The sequence below is a fragment of the Macrosteles quadrilineatus genome, unplaced genomic scaffold (assembly GCF_028750875.1).
Source record: "Macrosteles quadrilineatus isolate MER2022 unplaced genomic scaffold, UCM_ALF_1.0 Scaffold_3__2_contigs__length_128488019, whole genome shotgun sequence".
NCBI classification, from domain to species: Eukaryota; Metazoa; Arthropoda; class Insecta; order Hemiptera; family Cicadellidae; genus Macrosteles; species Macrosteles quadrilineatus.
The window spans coordinates 94,017,925-94,033,819 of record NW_026542596.1 but is presented as its reverse complement, the minus strand read 5'-3'; the positions used below and the strand labels follow the sequence as shown (position 1 = coordinate 94,033,819).

Genomic DNA, 15,895 nt, shown 5'->3' with positions numbered 1-15,895 from the left:
AAAGCCATCTTAGTTAGTAAAATATTTGTTGACAGTAAAATTTTTTATTCAAAAAATATGGTGCAATAAATTATGGCTGTGCAATTATTTGGTTGGCTAACAATCCTACATCGCCTCCTTATTCAGTAATATTTTTTTAAACAACCAAAACTTTAATTACCTATTTGTTACCATTAGTTTTGTAAGTACAAAAGCATAATACCCTTATACAACTCTAAGATGTAACTAGAATTACTCGAATTTAAGCATAACGTTTTCCTGCAAATTTAACAAACAGTCAAGAATAATACAGATACTTAATTATTATTTAATTAATAATAATTAATTAATTAATTAATTAATTAATTTAATTAATTATTATTTAATTATTTAATTTAATTATTATTACGTAATTATTATTGTGTCTATTTTAGTGAAATAGCAAGGGTGACCTTGCTTACCCTTTCTTGTGCATCTATTAGGTCATCAGCTCTCGCTGGTGCTGGGTACATTGTTACTAACTCTAGCAATAGGTCTTCTGCTAGTGCCACCAGTAACACTGATGATTCTGTTGCAGGACCCGCCAGAGATGGAGACATCCAGTTGGAGACTGGCGCTGGTGCTGGTGTCCGTGTTATGGCTGACGCAGGCTTGTCCCAACCACTGCTCCTGCCGCTACGAGCAAGGGCTCTACGTGGCCAACTGCTCTACCTTGCCTCCAACTGGTGGCAAGATAGAGTCACTCACCCTTCTCCCGTCACGCAGCCCTCTAGAACTGATGGATGGCCAGTTCAACATGGCGCGACACCTCAAATATCTCAACATGAGAAACTGCTCCATCTACTACATTCACAAAAAGACCTTCTACGGAGCAAAGAGTGTGATTGAAGTAGACCTATCCTACAACCAGATTGAAGAGTTAGAGCCCACAGTGTTCCAACATCTCAGCAGCCTTACTACTCTCATCCTGAGAGGAAATCCGATCCAGTTTTTGCCTGAAGTGCCCTTTTTGATCTCCAATTCTCTTCAACATTTGGACATAGGCGATTGTAAACTAGAGCACATACCAAGAGTAGCGTTCTACGGGCTGAAGAGACTAAAATACCTATCTTTGGATAAGAATTTGCTGAAGTCTATTAAGTACAATTCTCTTCCAAAGGGTCTTAAGTATATTGACATTTCCAACAATCTCATAGTGAATTTTCCCACAGAAGTTATATCGTCTTTGACCAATCTGAGAAGACTGGGACTAGGAGGAAATCCAATCAATTGTTCTTGTTCTTTACTGAATTTGCAAGACTGGCTCTCTGGGCGAGGGGTGATATTTGAGGATGATGTGATCTGTTCGTTACCTTCGCAATACAAAGGGGTGAGTTGGAGCAAGGTGGATGAGAATTCTTTGTGCCTAGCTGAAGCGAGGAAGGAAGAGATGGACCATTATATTTATAGCCCTTTGTTCAAAAATAGATTGTTGAGAGAAAACTATTATGAAAATGAGAATGGGTACCAAGGAGAACCCATACAATCTGACCAACCTCAGCCTAACTCAAACTCAGATGCTGAAGTTTTGTTTCAGAACGATGATACATTAGCAATGGGTGAAATGATGAGGGACGAAGACGGAACATCAAGCATTACCGATAAGAAGGAGAACCAAGAAGAAACCAAAGTGGATGATGTTAAACTAGACGATGCAGACAGCAAAATTGAAGCTGCAGAACCAGCAAGTTACATTGAAAATCAAGAATCAACAGATGAAGGTAGTAAAACTGAGGATGACAAAGTTGTATCTGAGTCTCAAAGTGAAAATGTTCCTAACAAAGATGAAAAGGAAAGTGGTTCATCTCCAGAAACTGAAACTGATCTAGTTGCAGAAGAAACAGTTAATATGAATTATAGTAAACCAGTTGAGTTCAAAACACTGAGCGAAGATGAAAACAAAGAATCAGACGACTTGAAAAATGAAGGACTGATTCATGCAGAAATCAATTCTTTGCAGGAGACAAATTACACAGAAGAAGAATCAACTGTTTTGCCATACTTAGAAGATACAACGGAAGATGAAGTACCGTCCACAGAAGAAACACCGGGCCTTAGTAATACAGAGATAGAAGATAATGAAGAAGGGTCACTAAATGTTACCAGTACAACAGAAACAAACAATAGCACTAATGTAGAAGATCCTGCAATCCCAGACGATGACGTTGAAGACACCATCCCTCCTCCAACAACAATTCCTGATTTATATAGTGGAAATGATGAAACCAAAAGAAATTCAAGTGTAGTTGTAACTCCAGTGATTGAACCTGAAGAACCAACAACCACTAGTTCAGATACAAAAGAGATCTCAGCAATAACTGCATACGAGAATGGAAATATTAAACAAGTAGCTGGAGCAGAAGTTGTAATGTTCTGTGTTGGTGTTCTAATAGTTTGTTTGATCCTGTACTCTGTATACAGGTGCAGAAACTCAAAGAAAAGAAGAACAACGAGAATTGTAAAAGACAAACCGTCAAACCGCGACACTGAAATGCAAGACATGGCATCACTGTTGCCGAAACCACTGGAAGACGAAAAGAAAAACAATTCCAAATACCCTGACAAAGCACCGTCCAGTGAAACAGAGAAGCTCATTTCAAATGAAAATGAGAAAGAACTACCAACCATTATTCCGATTTCCGAAACCAAAGGCAAAAAGGAAGACAAAAACTCAATAAATAACAACACAGCTGACACAAGCGCTAGTCCGACAAGTAAAACTCCTTTGATCCAACAGGGAAAACCTATTACGATCAACCCAGCGGCTCCTATCCAGAGGACCAAGGCCAAAGTTGGGATACTTCCTGACTCCATACCACGGACTCCCATATTCCTACAAAAGACCTACAACGGCACAAAGAATGTTTAGGCGAATGTGATAACTGAAAATATTCCTTCAGTGTTTATATGTAATATTTATATATAAATGTAATTATGGACGTTAGGACAACACTTTCTAGCAGCTAAGCTAGTCAAGTAGAGCTAAGAATTGTTATTGACAGACCTTAATGAAAATGTTGGTTTGTTACCCGACACCAACACCAACTGAGCGGATTATTTCCTGCTCTTGACTGATTTATTTTGTTAATTAAATTAACCTTTGTAAATAGTTCATAGATGTAAATATTTATATGTTAAGCTGTATCTGAGGTTGTTATGAAGATTTAATAGTTTTATTACATTGTTGAAAACTGCTTAGAAAGCTATACATCTTTCTTTTAGTTTTTGTTCTGCTATTTTCACAAGACAAATTTACTGTAGGCTTCTATGTTATTTGTTCAATTTTAGTTTCAAATCTACAAAAGTGAGTTATTTTCTGGTAGATTTATATTTATAGTCATAATTGTTATATTTATCAACATCACACAAATTTTTGAGTCGTAATGAGGAATCCAAGATTTCTTTGTGGAGTGCAAATTACTTTACCAGCTTATTAAATGTTATTTTTTGTTAGTAGTTATTAATGTGGTGTTTATAAAATATATGAAACGTGATGATACTAAGTTGTACTTTACATTTTTCATGAAGCGCTTGACCAAATATATATCCAGATTGTTATGGAACTATTAAGCTATAACTGTTACTATTATAACCAACGTCAAAAAATTTGAAATATTTTTCACATTAAGTAAGTTATAGTTAATACTGAACTAAAACACAATGTTTTAAGTTATAACAATTTTAAATGCTTCAGCAAAATTTTACCTGTTCTGTTTATGATGAATGACATTTTTATAAACAAAATATGAATCAATAAAATAAATAAGATATAATTATGTTTACCTAAAATTATAACAAAATCAATTTGTTTTAACTTTGCATTTGATGGTTTTGAATTAATAATCTGTATTTACAAAAGATGAATAATTACTTGAGTTTAATTCTTAACAAAAGAAACATTTGTAATTGCAATTAATTAGTATGTTTATTTGTCAAGGAGTAAAAACTGTAACTACCAAAATGAGCTATTTCATGTTATTAATATTATCTTTCAAAGTAACTTATTATAACTTTTTTAAATTTAATATGGTAAAATAATACGTACAACCACTAACAATAAACCACAATGTTAATCACATTTTCCTTTGATCAAAATATGTAACAAGTTGTTGCACAAAAGACATATCACAAAAACACCTTATTTACTAAGTACGTACGTTGTTTTGTATATTTAAAATGTTGGCATATTTTTGTAAGTAATTTAAGCTTGATAATAAATTTATACTTAAATTTATAACTTTATTGTTGGTTTTCCTTTATACCTGGTGTTTTGTGAAGTACAACATTAATTAATAAAACAGAAAAAGCATTCTAAAACTGAAATGTTTTGTCATGGCACTCATTGCATTATTTGTGCTTGGTATTGCTCTATAAAGACAAAGAATCACCATGTTAAAGATATAAGAATCAAAATTAATAAATACATATGACGGGCACCACAATACAACAATACACAAGTTACATTCAAAGGAATTTTTTTAAGAGACGGATTTTAGCTCAATTACCCAAGAAAATTAGAATCCAGGAGCTATACAGCAAAAAGTCCCGGAACAGTAAATAAAAAATAAAAAAAATCAAGATAGAGCTACAAAACCTGGTACAAAGTTACTGCACATTAAAATCCTTTAAACACATTATTCAGTGATACGCTTACCCCTTAGAGGGATGGCCTGCTAGGAGTCTTAAATGTAAGCATAGGTTGATATGTAGGTCAAACTAAAGGCCTTTACTAGTAAAACACAATGACGCACATTTAAACTAAAATGGACTACCGAGTCAAAGATGGCAGCAATTAAAAGATTTCTCGAGTCTGCCATTTTGAATATTTCAACGGCTGTAATTTTTACTCCGTTGTTCTCTTGGGGTCAAATTTGCGGTGTTGTTTACTAAGGATCTTTAATTTGATGTTCATGTCGACCTATGCTTACATTTATTATTTTCTTCCGATTTAGTGGGCGCCTCTCTGAGGAGGTAGCGTATAATAATACCATTGCAAATCCAATAAATCTTTGAAGAGCTGTAATTTTTATTCGGTTGTCTGTTTGGAGTCGGGTTTGCGGCATTGTATTTTAATAACAAAAACTTTTAATTTGATGCACACATCAACATGTGCTTACATTTAAGATTTCCTTCTGACTCTTAACGGGCCTTCCCCCGAGGAAGTAGTGTATCACTGAATAATGAGTTAAAATGATATTAACTCTTTTTCTGTCCAGTAATTTTGTAGCAAAAGTTTTGTATCTCTATCTTTAAAACAGTAGATATGGATAAACAATTATGTATATAACTCATCTGAACGTAGATTTTTATTGTGACTGTGGAATACAAGTTTCACCACTAAAGAAGAAGTACATTATACACAAGATGGGATATTGACCAAGTCCTTCAGTAAAGATTCAACTCTCGCTTCAACATAGTTCCTGCAAACTGGTTGGTCAAGAATTGTTTCAGATTTAATTAATTGTCCTCTCTTGTTATAAATGTTACAGCAAGTTTTTCCAACTTGTTTTGCTGCTTTTTCAACGTCATCAGAATAAACCTCAAAATTCAAATTTGATTAGTTACACATTATAAAGTAGTCACTTCTAATTGTGCAGTAAGGAAAAGTGTTTCATCACTTATTTTATAAATTAATGCTTTTTAACCCCAGTCTTAAATAAAAAAAATCTGTTATCCCCAATATGATTTTTTTAAACCATAGACGTTCAGGATCTTTGCATGAATAATTAGTTTTCATTTTGATAGCCCCTGGACTACGTATATGACTTTATAGGCTTACCTCCGTCTGTCCAAAATTGTGTCCAACTTCAATAATTATTCAAAGCTGACATGTTCACAATGCAACATCATAGGAGCTTCACGTCAAAAAACATCAAATTTTACACGCAAGACGTTACATATATACGACACGGGCCACGGGACATTTAAACGCGAGACAACACGATAGACTGGCTACAACCGCCACGGGGCTGTGTCATGATAGCGCTATCATGTTGTCTTGTGTTTAAATGTCCCGTGTCGTGTATATGTAGGTCTTATGTGTAAATTTTAATGTTTTTGACAAAAAACTCCGGCAATGTTGCATTGAAACGTGCCAGCTTTGAATAATACAGTGATTGAAGTTTGGCACAATTTTGGACTAAAAAGACCTATAAAGCTTATATAGACAAGAATGATTGGTAATCTGTTTCATCAACATTCCAGTAATAAGAACAGCAGGGGGAGGTGAAACCTTTGAAAATTTGTAAACATCACATTTCTCATCGCATTAAATTGTAGCCAGTAAAGATTAATAATGAACATAAGTTGAATTGAGTCCACTGCCAAGATTCGAGTTCAAACTTTTTTTACCATACCAAACTAAAACGACAACTAACGGTAAACTGTAGAACCGTTTGTTTCACATCAACAACTATAACAGTTCATTAAAAACCCTGTCCCTATAATAAGAGATCGTAATAATCCGGTATTGGTCTAAAGGTCTAAGAAGGATTAAGTTTTATATTGTTTCTGGCATTTAGTGCATTCCACTGAGTTAGGTGTTTGCAGGCCTCATTATTTACCTTATTATTGACAGTAGGGAAAACAGAAATACATTTAAAAACAGCTGTTTTAAGAAGACGTTTGGAGTTTAGCACCATCAAGGTCAACGTACTGGATTAGCTAACGTTAACTACACAACAAAAACTAAGGATGAAATAGGATTTCAGACTGTACACTCTGTGACTGGCTCATCCAACAATGTTCTATTTTAATAAAATATTGACTACAGCTGGTTCGGGATATCTACTTCAGTATACAGTCAATGACTTACAGTTGCGGCAAACAAGGAAGGATGAGCATTGTTCATCTCCACATACATGTCCTGTTGGTGCAACATGTACTGTACGAACGTCTCTCTACCTCTGAGCATGTTCTGGTGGCTCTCGCTCGGCTCAACATCGTAGACGACACTGGGCTCGTAGGTCCACTCCCACTTGAACTCGTCACTTGTATCATCTGGAAAATGTTTAGTTCAGGTTGTGTTAACTTGATTCTGTATCATGAGGTAAAAAAAAGGTTTGGCTATAAAAAAACTGTAAAAAAGGTCATGGGGCTAAATAAATTTAAAATTGGGTCTCTTCCAAAACAAGATCCTGAATTATCACTAAAGTTGTTTTAGCACTAATTACACAACCATCTAAACCATACCTTGGTAATTTGTGGTAGCTCTCACATCAGATAAGTGCGACTGATTTGTAGTACGTTGCTGACTCGAAAGGTTTGTCTCTGAAACCTGTGAAGCAAAAATTCAATAAGTCAAAAAGTAAATGAGTTGATTCTCCAGTCATAAATTATCTGTTGGCCTGTGAATATTGCAAGCCTGGAGACAGAGATTAGTAGTACCCTATAGCCTACATAATATTTAAAGCCGGCTCCAGACATGCGCCATTCGCTAAGCACCGAGCAGCAACTCGCCGAATCATGAGTGTCGGTCGATAAGTGATTATCTATTTGGCAAGCAGCAAATGTTCGTGCTCGTGTTTTCCCGCTCATTGTCAGTATTTTTACAAACATCAAAGTGAACGAATATTTTTGCTGTACCCGAAACCAACAGTTGCTTGGAAAACAACACATGTGTTTAGACGTCTACTCTTTAATCGGCAAATTGCAAGACAGCTAGATCGCCAAACGTAAAATATTTTGTGCTTTGCGAATAGCGCATGTTTGGAGCCGGCTTAACTATCGCACTAGAAATTTAAAAGACTATACTTACTAGGACAGACTGGTAACTCAGATTTGAAGTAGGAAACTTTGTTGTAGATTCATCAGCTGTTTCAAATTGAACTGAAGATGTTTCATTTCCTTCAAGATCTTCAAATGAGTCTAGAAGATAGAATTAATTGATAATTAATAACTGACACACAACCTTCTAACTCAAAAAGGAGTCAGAAGATTATTGAAGCGATCTCAGTTGTTATAATAATATTGAAAGATGTCTTTAACTTTCTTGAACCTAATTTTCTGGAATCAGAATCTAAATAATGTCAAGGAACCTATATATACTGTATCATAATTAATCATATCATTAATTCACAATGAGAGTTTAATTGAAAAACATCTTTCTGTAATCTCTCTAATGAATTTTTCCATTTTAAAAATATATTATGATAAATGTACAAAAATTCTATAAGGGGCACTATGGTTTCATATGTTACTTCTCAGAAAAACTGCAGTCTATTTGGTTAGTGGCCTCTTTTAACCTTACATTTGCCCATCTACATAGGCAAGTAAGGGTAAAAGGAGAGTGTGTGGAACATATCATTCAGAGCAAGGGGTGAGCTGACAAGCGTACAAGGGTGGACTGTACTGATAAAAAGCAGTGGTAGGTATCAGAACTCTCCAAACCATTCCCTCCCCCTTTCCTAAACAATCCTCCAATCAGTTTTTTGAAACTTTTTTAGTTGTAAAAAATTTAATAAAGTACAATTTTATTAGTTGTTAGAGATAGCAAACTAAAATATTTTGAAATTTTTGGTAATGCAAGATTACTTGTTGTATAAAGAGAGGCTATTTCAAAGTTTTCAATTTTCATCACTGAATTTCTCACATAATATAGGGTAGTATACTAACCAACAAAACATTTATTTAAGGATGAGTTAAACCTGTTCCACAGATTTGATTCAGTGAAAAATGTGTTTAGTTTCTCCTTGTAACTATTCGTATCCTCTGCCACACACAAGACCAAGTGCGGACGACAAGCTGTGTGTCTCAGTACCAAAGCTCCTTCCAGTGTTGTTTCTATTATTCCTATTTTATTTTCAGCTATGCATTTGCTGAGCTCGTCGATACCTATAAAACATATACATGTTCTAACTAATAAAACTCAAAAGTTCTAAGGTTAAACAGAAAGCATTTAAAACCAGTCGTAAGGATTGCCACATCATGAACACTTGAGGAAGCCTCTGCACTGCTTGAAAATTTGAAAGTGGTTACATCTTGAAGTGTGGGCAGACTGAGGAGATCGCAGACCATTATCTACTGTTGGACTTTATAGAACCATCGACTATATACTGTAAATATATGACTATTTACCATGATATGGTATATAGTCAATGATAGACGATTATGATTTTGCTGCGATCACACAAAAAGATAACAATGTTTGAATGACATTAGGAGACGATCATAAAAAAAAGTTGTTAAAGTCTTAGATAAGCCAGCTACAATGTCTACACGACTGTGGGATATATTTAACGATCAACCGCATTCATGAAAAATGTTGATGATGTATCCGTGACTGCGGGAGACGATGATTATGTGTACACGACGAAGGAAAGGTTTTGGATTTTACCGTGATCACGGCTTCTGCCTTCTTTAATAACAATTCTCATTAATTGTGGTTTTTATTTTTTTTTATTCTTTCTGTTAGCGATTCGGATAGTTCTACTGAAGTTCTACTGTGTGTATATTTTATTGTGATGTGTTTTGTTTGCTATATCTCAAGTGGGCTTAAACTTAAAAAATTTGTATAATGCAAAAGTCTTAACTTACCCACTCCGAATAAACCTCCAATTTCTTTGTAGTAAAATAAAAGTTTACCATCCTTGATCAAATTATTAAAACAGTCCATTGAAACTGACATGTAATCATCATCGTTTTGTATAGGTATGTTTGTAATTTGTTTACATCTATAAAGCTGAAATGTAAAATATAGAACTTAATGTGTGTTGCTATACAGAAACTCGAATTAAAATTTGGTAGGGACTGAAAAAGTTTATAAGTATAGTTTTAAGGATTAAAGAGTTTAATCATAGACAATAGAATTAAATATAGACAGAAAGCAGTGCTGCGGTTAGCATATATTTTGGCGTCCACCGCTAGGAGTGCCGGGCAGTTTCGGTACACACCGCTGCAGCGTCAAGCGCTAGCGAGCATTGCCATGACAAGTTGGTATGTGGAGCCAGGGTTGCCAACTTCTGGAGAATTCCCGGAATCCGGGAAGTAGGAGTTTGTTCCGTTATTTCTCCATGTTTAAAACATTTCTGGGGATTTAAAAAAAATTGGCTCTTCTGTTAAAATTACGGGATTTCAGATTTTTTTTACTTTACCCATACGGTATTGAAAAGTGGGTCTGATATGTTGGTACCTAGCATTTTGTTTGCAAGGGTGGTAGTGCTGGTAGGAGACAGTGAGTCGGCGATGGCAGAGAACCGACGAACACTGAACACTGAGCACGCTTTAGCGGCACATCACGGAACCTTCCTTTGACAGTCTATATTTACTCTAACTGTAAATGGTTTAATACAGCAATAAAAAATGTTTTCAAACTAAAACAGCTTTTTAATTCCTTTTAGTACTAAATGAAACTGACTATAAGAAATGTTCTTAACACATGGTTGACTGCTATGGGCTTAAATAATACTAAGCAAAAAGTTGATGGTAAAAATTGAACAAAATTGACCTTAACAAAATCAGAACAAACAGTTTCTTACATCATACCAACCTGGTCTGGAAATTTCATTTCTAAACTCTTTGCAATATCTTTTTTGTTGCTTCCAAATGTTCCAACCAAAGCAACCAAGGAAATTGGCGGGTCATTATACGGAGTCGTGGTTATATCTACTGTTTGTGTCGCTAACTGATTCCATAGTTCTAATTTAGCACGTAAATGAGTTTTTCTTGTAAATACATCTGGTTCCCAAAGCATTCTTGAAGCTACCTAGACAAGAAAACAAAAACCAAAATATTTCAATAGGCCTTCTTTTGTTTATTTACCAGGTATCAAAAAGTGTAGATATTCTAGGACCATTGTATAACTTAAAGAGTCTAAGGGAATCAAAACACTCACTCTCTCTTGGAAATTAACAGGAACAGAATCAAGTACTTCTAAGGAAGACAGTTTAAATATCAGGAACTCCCTGTATCCCTGTCTTGCACATACACCATTGCCTCTCATCTTTATCTCTCTGAGCTTCTTCAATCCATCAAGTTTATATATTTCATTAAAGTCTTTTATCTTATTCTCACTGACATTCAGGCTCTTTAAAGACTTTAAGTTCTGAAAAAAATCATTAGTTTAGTCTTAGGCAGGGTTATTTCCTTATAGTTAAATTACTCAAATTAGTATCAAGTGAAATTCAAGGGCTACAGATGAAAAGATTGTTAAGACATAGGATTTTTAACAGTAAAGGTCCAGTTGGAAATCCGTCTGACAAAGGATTATTTCCAACAGGATTACTCATCGATGTTGATAAAGAGTTATTGAATCAAAGGAAGTTATTTTTGCCATGAAACCACCTTTTGGTCATCCTCTGAAAAACTTGATCTTGAATAAAACATTTAGATAAGTTATTGGGCGGTAGGAAAATATAAAACCGTCTTTGATTTTCCTAACATGAGAGTGATTGGTGGAAACATAGGAGTTAGAATAAAAAAAACATCATAAAAAGGACTTAATGTTAAAAGGAGATGCTCTACAGCAGAAGAGTTTTTACTTAGGGGACGGGGAAGAAAGGAACACAGGAAAGCACCCGAATTGTTTTATATCAGCACACCAGAGAGATTGAAAATGGTAAATTTAAAGTAATGTCCGTGGAGTTATTAAGAATTCGGTAATGTATATTCATTCCAGTAAAATATTATTTTGTATTTGAAACTTAAGTCTATGTAGCTGAATATTTGGTAGTCGAAAAACATGATGTATAATTAATTCAATTATACCTCCAAATTATGTAATGATGTCAAATTGTTGTGAGCCAGATCGAGTTCTCTCAGATTTTCCAAACTTCCCATACATTTGTCTTCATTGTCAATATCTGTTATTCTGTTATAAGACAGGTTTAGCTCTTGCAGACTGGGGCAGTGGAGATTTTCCACTTGTTGAATGTAGTTGTGGGATAGGTTGAGGTGCTTCAAGTATCTAAAACATTATCTAGTTCGTAGGGTGCAGCATCAAGATAACATATTTACAAAATTCCAACTCTTAAAACACAATAACAAATCTACAGCTTAAGTTTTATATTTTCATTTTTCAATAATTTTATAGTAAACTCAGACACTTACAGTTGATGTCTTTAAATTATTTTAACTCCTAGACTTTACAAATTGGATTCGTTGACTTTTAAAAATTTCATGATGAATGATTAACTTTTTAACCCCCAATTCTGTTATGTGAGTAACAAATCCTTCAATTACAGCTTTGTAGACCAAGATAGCTCAACGAAAATGGCTAAAAACTTTGCCTGACATAATGTGCTGCACCAGGAAACCATAACCAATCCTGGTGGCTCAGAAGAAGGCTGTCAGGAAAATTTCTGGCTTTGCCCCCTCAGAAATTTGTAGAGAAGCCTTCAATCCCTCAAGATTTTAACAATTCCATCACTCTTATGTCCAAGAACTAGCAATTTACACAAATAAGCAAAATCTTTCTAGGAATCAGGATTTCCAAAGTACCACCATACCAGAGGTTGAGAGACTGCTGTCTTCACATCCACCACACTACACAATTCAGTAAGAAAACATTGATTCTAAATCCCCCCCCCACTACACATGGAAAAAAATGAAAAATGAACTTGAAAAATAAAAAATCAAGGACTTTTTAACCTAAGAAGATAATGGAAAACACAAAAACTAAGCTAAACAATTTTTGTAAAGCAAGAAGATTTTATAGTTTTGAATTTTTATGCTAATGCATTTCTTGAATGAATTACTAATAAAGATATTTGTCTATTGTCTATTGTGTGTAAAAAACGTCACTACATGTGTAATTGGATCAACTAATATCCACTGGTGATCAAAGGGATCTCACCTCAAGCCCTCTAGTCCTTCAATTTTCTCAATTAAATTATATGAAAGATCAAGATGTTTCAGAGACCAAAAGGCAGCAATATTTCCCGTTCCGATTTCCTTAATCTCATTACAGCAAAGATTTACATGAGTTAAGAACCAAGGGGGTTGAAAATCCAGCACTTTCTTGATCTTGTTGTGAGATGCATTCAGATACATAAGATAGTTACAATGATTTAATCCGTTGAGGTCACTGATTAAATTATGAGACATGTCAATGTAGAGAAAGTATCTGCAGTTTGACATGACAGATATGTCTTCTAGGTCCTGAAACAGCATTAAAAATGTAGAGGAAGTTGTTAAAATTCCGTTAAGTACCGATACATAAGTGATTCTGTAACCAAATTTGGATATTCCAATTGTGGATGGGCAGAATGAGGTTAAATACAGGTAGGTATCTCAGTCATTTTAAAAATCTAAGCTTAATTTTTTTAGAGTTTATTTTTTTAACATGAAGTATGTTTAGGTTTACAGAGGAAAATATCTTCCATAGGAATAAATTTTTTTACTCTTGCTATCAAAGTAAGCAAAAATCCGTATTTAGTTTATTTTAAATTGATTTATGAAATGTAACTGTTGAATGGTGAATATTTAAATGGCGGAATGTATCTTTATTTGTCATATTACTAAGGTGCAATTACAAGTTATCAAGTGTTGGAAATAATATTGATTTTTCTTTTTCTACTTTTTGATGGCTACTGAAATGTATACTAATAATAACATATTATAGTAATATAATTTTTTATTGATGTGTAAAGAAAGTTCCATTCAACTTTAAGGAAGAAAGTGCAGGATCAGTAGTTATCATATTTACCATTTTATCTATATGAAGTCTGGAGAAAACAAATGCTTTGTTGTCAGGAAGTTGAATAAGATTGCTTGAGCGCTTAGAAATCTCCTCAAGTGTTAAAATACCATATCGTAAAGCACCATTTTCATCAGCAAATTGTGAATACAAATTTTCATTCCAAGGATCTGAATCCGAAGCATACTTAATCCATCCTTCTGGGTCTAAATTTGTTTTGTCTCCAAAATACTTTTGACCCATCGGCTGATATTCTTCATCAACATTTTCTTCTTTGTTGGAGATCTGCTCTATGGAATCATGTGAATCGTCCTCAACCTGTTAAAATTGACTGAAAAGGCTGAATTTGCAATTAGACGGATACATTTTGCAACATAATGAAATAAACATCCCATATTTAAGGTAAGACATGTGAAGGATGAGTATTTTGAATAATTGAGATGATGGCTTTGTTACTGACCAATATCAGCTGTTTCTTTAACGAGGACCATTTTATTAAATGCCCAACAATCAAGGACAATCAAACGAATAAGAGAGAAATAGCAACAAGAGGATACACATACAACTTTGGTTAATTTAAAAACTAATAAACATGGTTTTTATTTTGTAATTTTTAAATTAATAACATATTTTGGTTAAAAATTGAATTTTTTTAAAAACAAATTTTCCATCTTGTGGAGGCTAAAGAAGGCTGGTACAATTGAATACCTATTAAAAATTGTCATACATTTTATTGCAGGGTAGTAATGGAACTTTAACAAAGCTGTTTCAATTCATTTAGATGATAATCAACTGTAGTCAGACAAGACTGAGAAGGCACTTCGCAGATTGGTAAACGCTCTACTATTATCGAAGTAATGTTACATCGATGGTTAGCTGCGAGTTGTGGAAGGCAAAGTTTCAGGTAGCTGTCGATTAGGAGGCAATGTCAGCGTTAAACTGTGTTATGTTCCGCCATAATTAATCTTTCCTCAACCACACAAAGGACACAAGTGCCTTCTCAGGCTAGTCTGACTACAGATTTCAAGTACCTACCAAAGGCAATTCTTAGATAACCAAGTGCACATGTTGAAATTTAAGTAAGATGGTTTAAAAAAACATAATCTTTGATAAATGCTTACATCTGTTGTATCTTCATCCTCTTCCGATGTTAGGGACAGTTTGAGAAAGTTCCCAAGCGAGGGAGAAACATCTCGAGTACGAGACACTCTCTGTTGACTTTGGGTGTCAGAAACATCCAAAGTGCAACTTGGAAGCCCACTCGAACTGTCAAAGCTCTGATCTTCTTCATCCGACAGTAAACAGGTTTTGAAATTTTTCGAAACTTCTGGATAGTTACAGTATTGCTGCACACCAAAGAAATCACTTTCTGAACCAGTTCTGATCATTTTTGGTTATAAATATAGGAACATTTTAAGTATTTGTTTTGTTTGTTTAAAAACATGTGATTTTAATTTTGCAAATAAAGATTGAAAACATTACTGTTCAATTTGGATACTGAAGTAGACATCAGGAGTCTATGTGGACCAGCTGTAGCAACTTTTTATTTAAATAGAAAACAGTTGAATGAGCTACCCCCAGAGTGCGCCTTTGTCAAAACTTTATTTCCTACTTTAGCTTTTGGTACTATTATAGACTAACCAACACAAATAGTCTTCTCATCTTATTTTACATTTTGAAGCTCGTTTTTCGTATCTAGTTCAAGTTGGAGACACTTATCGCTACTGTTGATAAAATGTTTCTATTACTTTAGGGTTAATTTAATGATTTGCGCTTTACTGTTAGGTTGCATAACTAGGGGAAGAGTTATTGTTTATGATTAGATAGTTTTATTTGTTAAATGATGTTTTAAATCACTGAAATATCAAGAACAAATTGTAAACCACAACCTCTACAGTGCACCGGATGGAACTAATTGTCTTCAGCTGATCCATAAGGGAAATCTACAAAGGGAGTTTGTTTTATGTGGTACCATGAAATTTGATGTAACGGGTGCTATAGTTCACAATAAGCTATCCTTACAATAATTTAGCTTGTCTAATTAACTTGATCGATATTATTTCTTCAAAGTTAAGTAGATGGAAAAGTTACACCATCTTAGTGATATAGTAACAGTGACTTGTTTCGCCATTAACCTTTGTGATGAAATAGGTTACCATCAATCCATTCACAAATAATAGATTAATTATTTACAATTATATACAATACACATTTTCAGCCAAGATTTAAAAGCTGACACACGGT

At 34.2% G+C, this 15,895-nt stretch overlaps 3 protein-coding genes across 3 annotated transcripts in view; 1 reads left to right on the top strand and 2 right to left on the bottom strand.

The window, feature by feature from the left end:
* The window catches only part of LOC128990327 (protein windpipe-like), a 41,943-nt gene extending 38,181 nt beyond the window's left edge, over positions 1–3,762 (top strand). Inside the window, exon 2 of the mRNA XM_054412659.1 lies at positions 557–3,762. Coding sequence (XP_054268634.1) covers positions 569–2,887 — 2,319 coding nt within the window. The 5' untranslated portion in view covers positions 557–568 and the 3' untranslated portion in view covers positions 2,888–3,762. The remainder of the gene's footprint in view (positions 1–556) is intronic.
* A 1,602-nt stretch (positions 3,763–5,364) lies between these two features.
* On the bottom strand, positions 5,365–9,694 carry LOC128988346 (uncharacterized). Its single transcript, XM_054409553.1, has 6 exons — positions 9,553–9,694; positions 8,632–8,850; positions 7,775–7,884; positions 7,210–7,294; positions 6,833–7,017; positions 5,365–5,557 (listed from the first exon to the last, which is right to left on the bottom strand). Exons 1-6 carry the CDS (start codon positions 9,641–9,643, stop codon positions 5,372–5,374), a joined length of 876 nt encoding a protein of 291 aa, XP_054265528.1. The 5' UTR covers positions 9,644–9,694; the 3' UTR covers positions 5,365–5,371.
* A 795-nt stretch (positions 9,695–10,489) lies between these two features.
* LOC128989376 (leucine-rich repeat-containing protein 23-like) lies at positions 10,490–15,039 on the bottom strand. Its single transcript, XM_054411265.1, has 6 exons — positions 14,773–15,039; positions 13,661–13,969; positions 12,809–13,113; positions 11,722–11,920; positions 10,850–11,059; positions 10,490–10,720 (listed from the first exon to the last, which is right to left on the bottom strand). The coding sequence occupies exons 1-6, from the start codon at positions 15,037–15,039 to the stop codon at positions 10,490–10,492; spliced, it is 1,521 nt and encodes a 506-aa protein (XP_054267240.1).
* Positions 15,040–15,895: the final 856 nt, after the last annotated feature.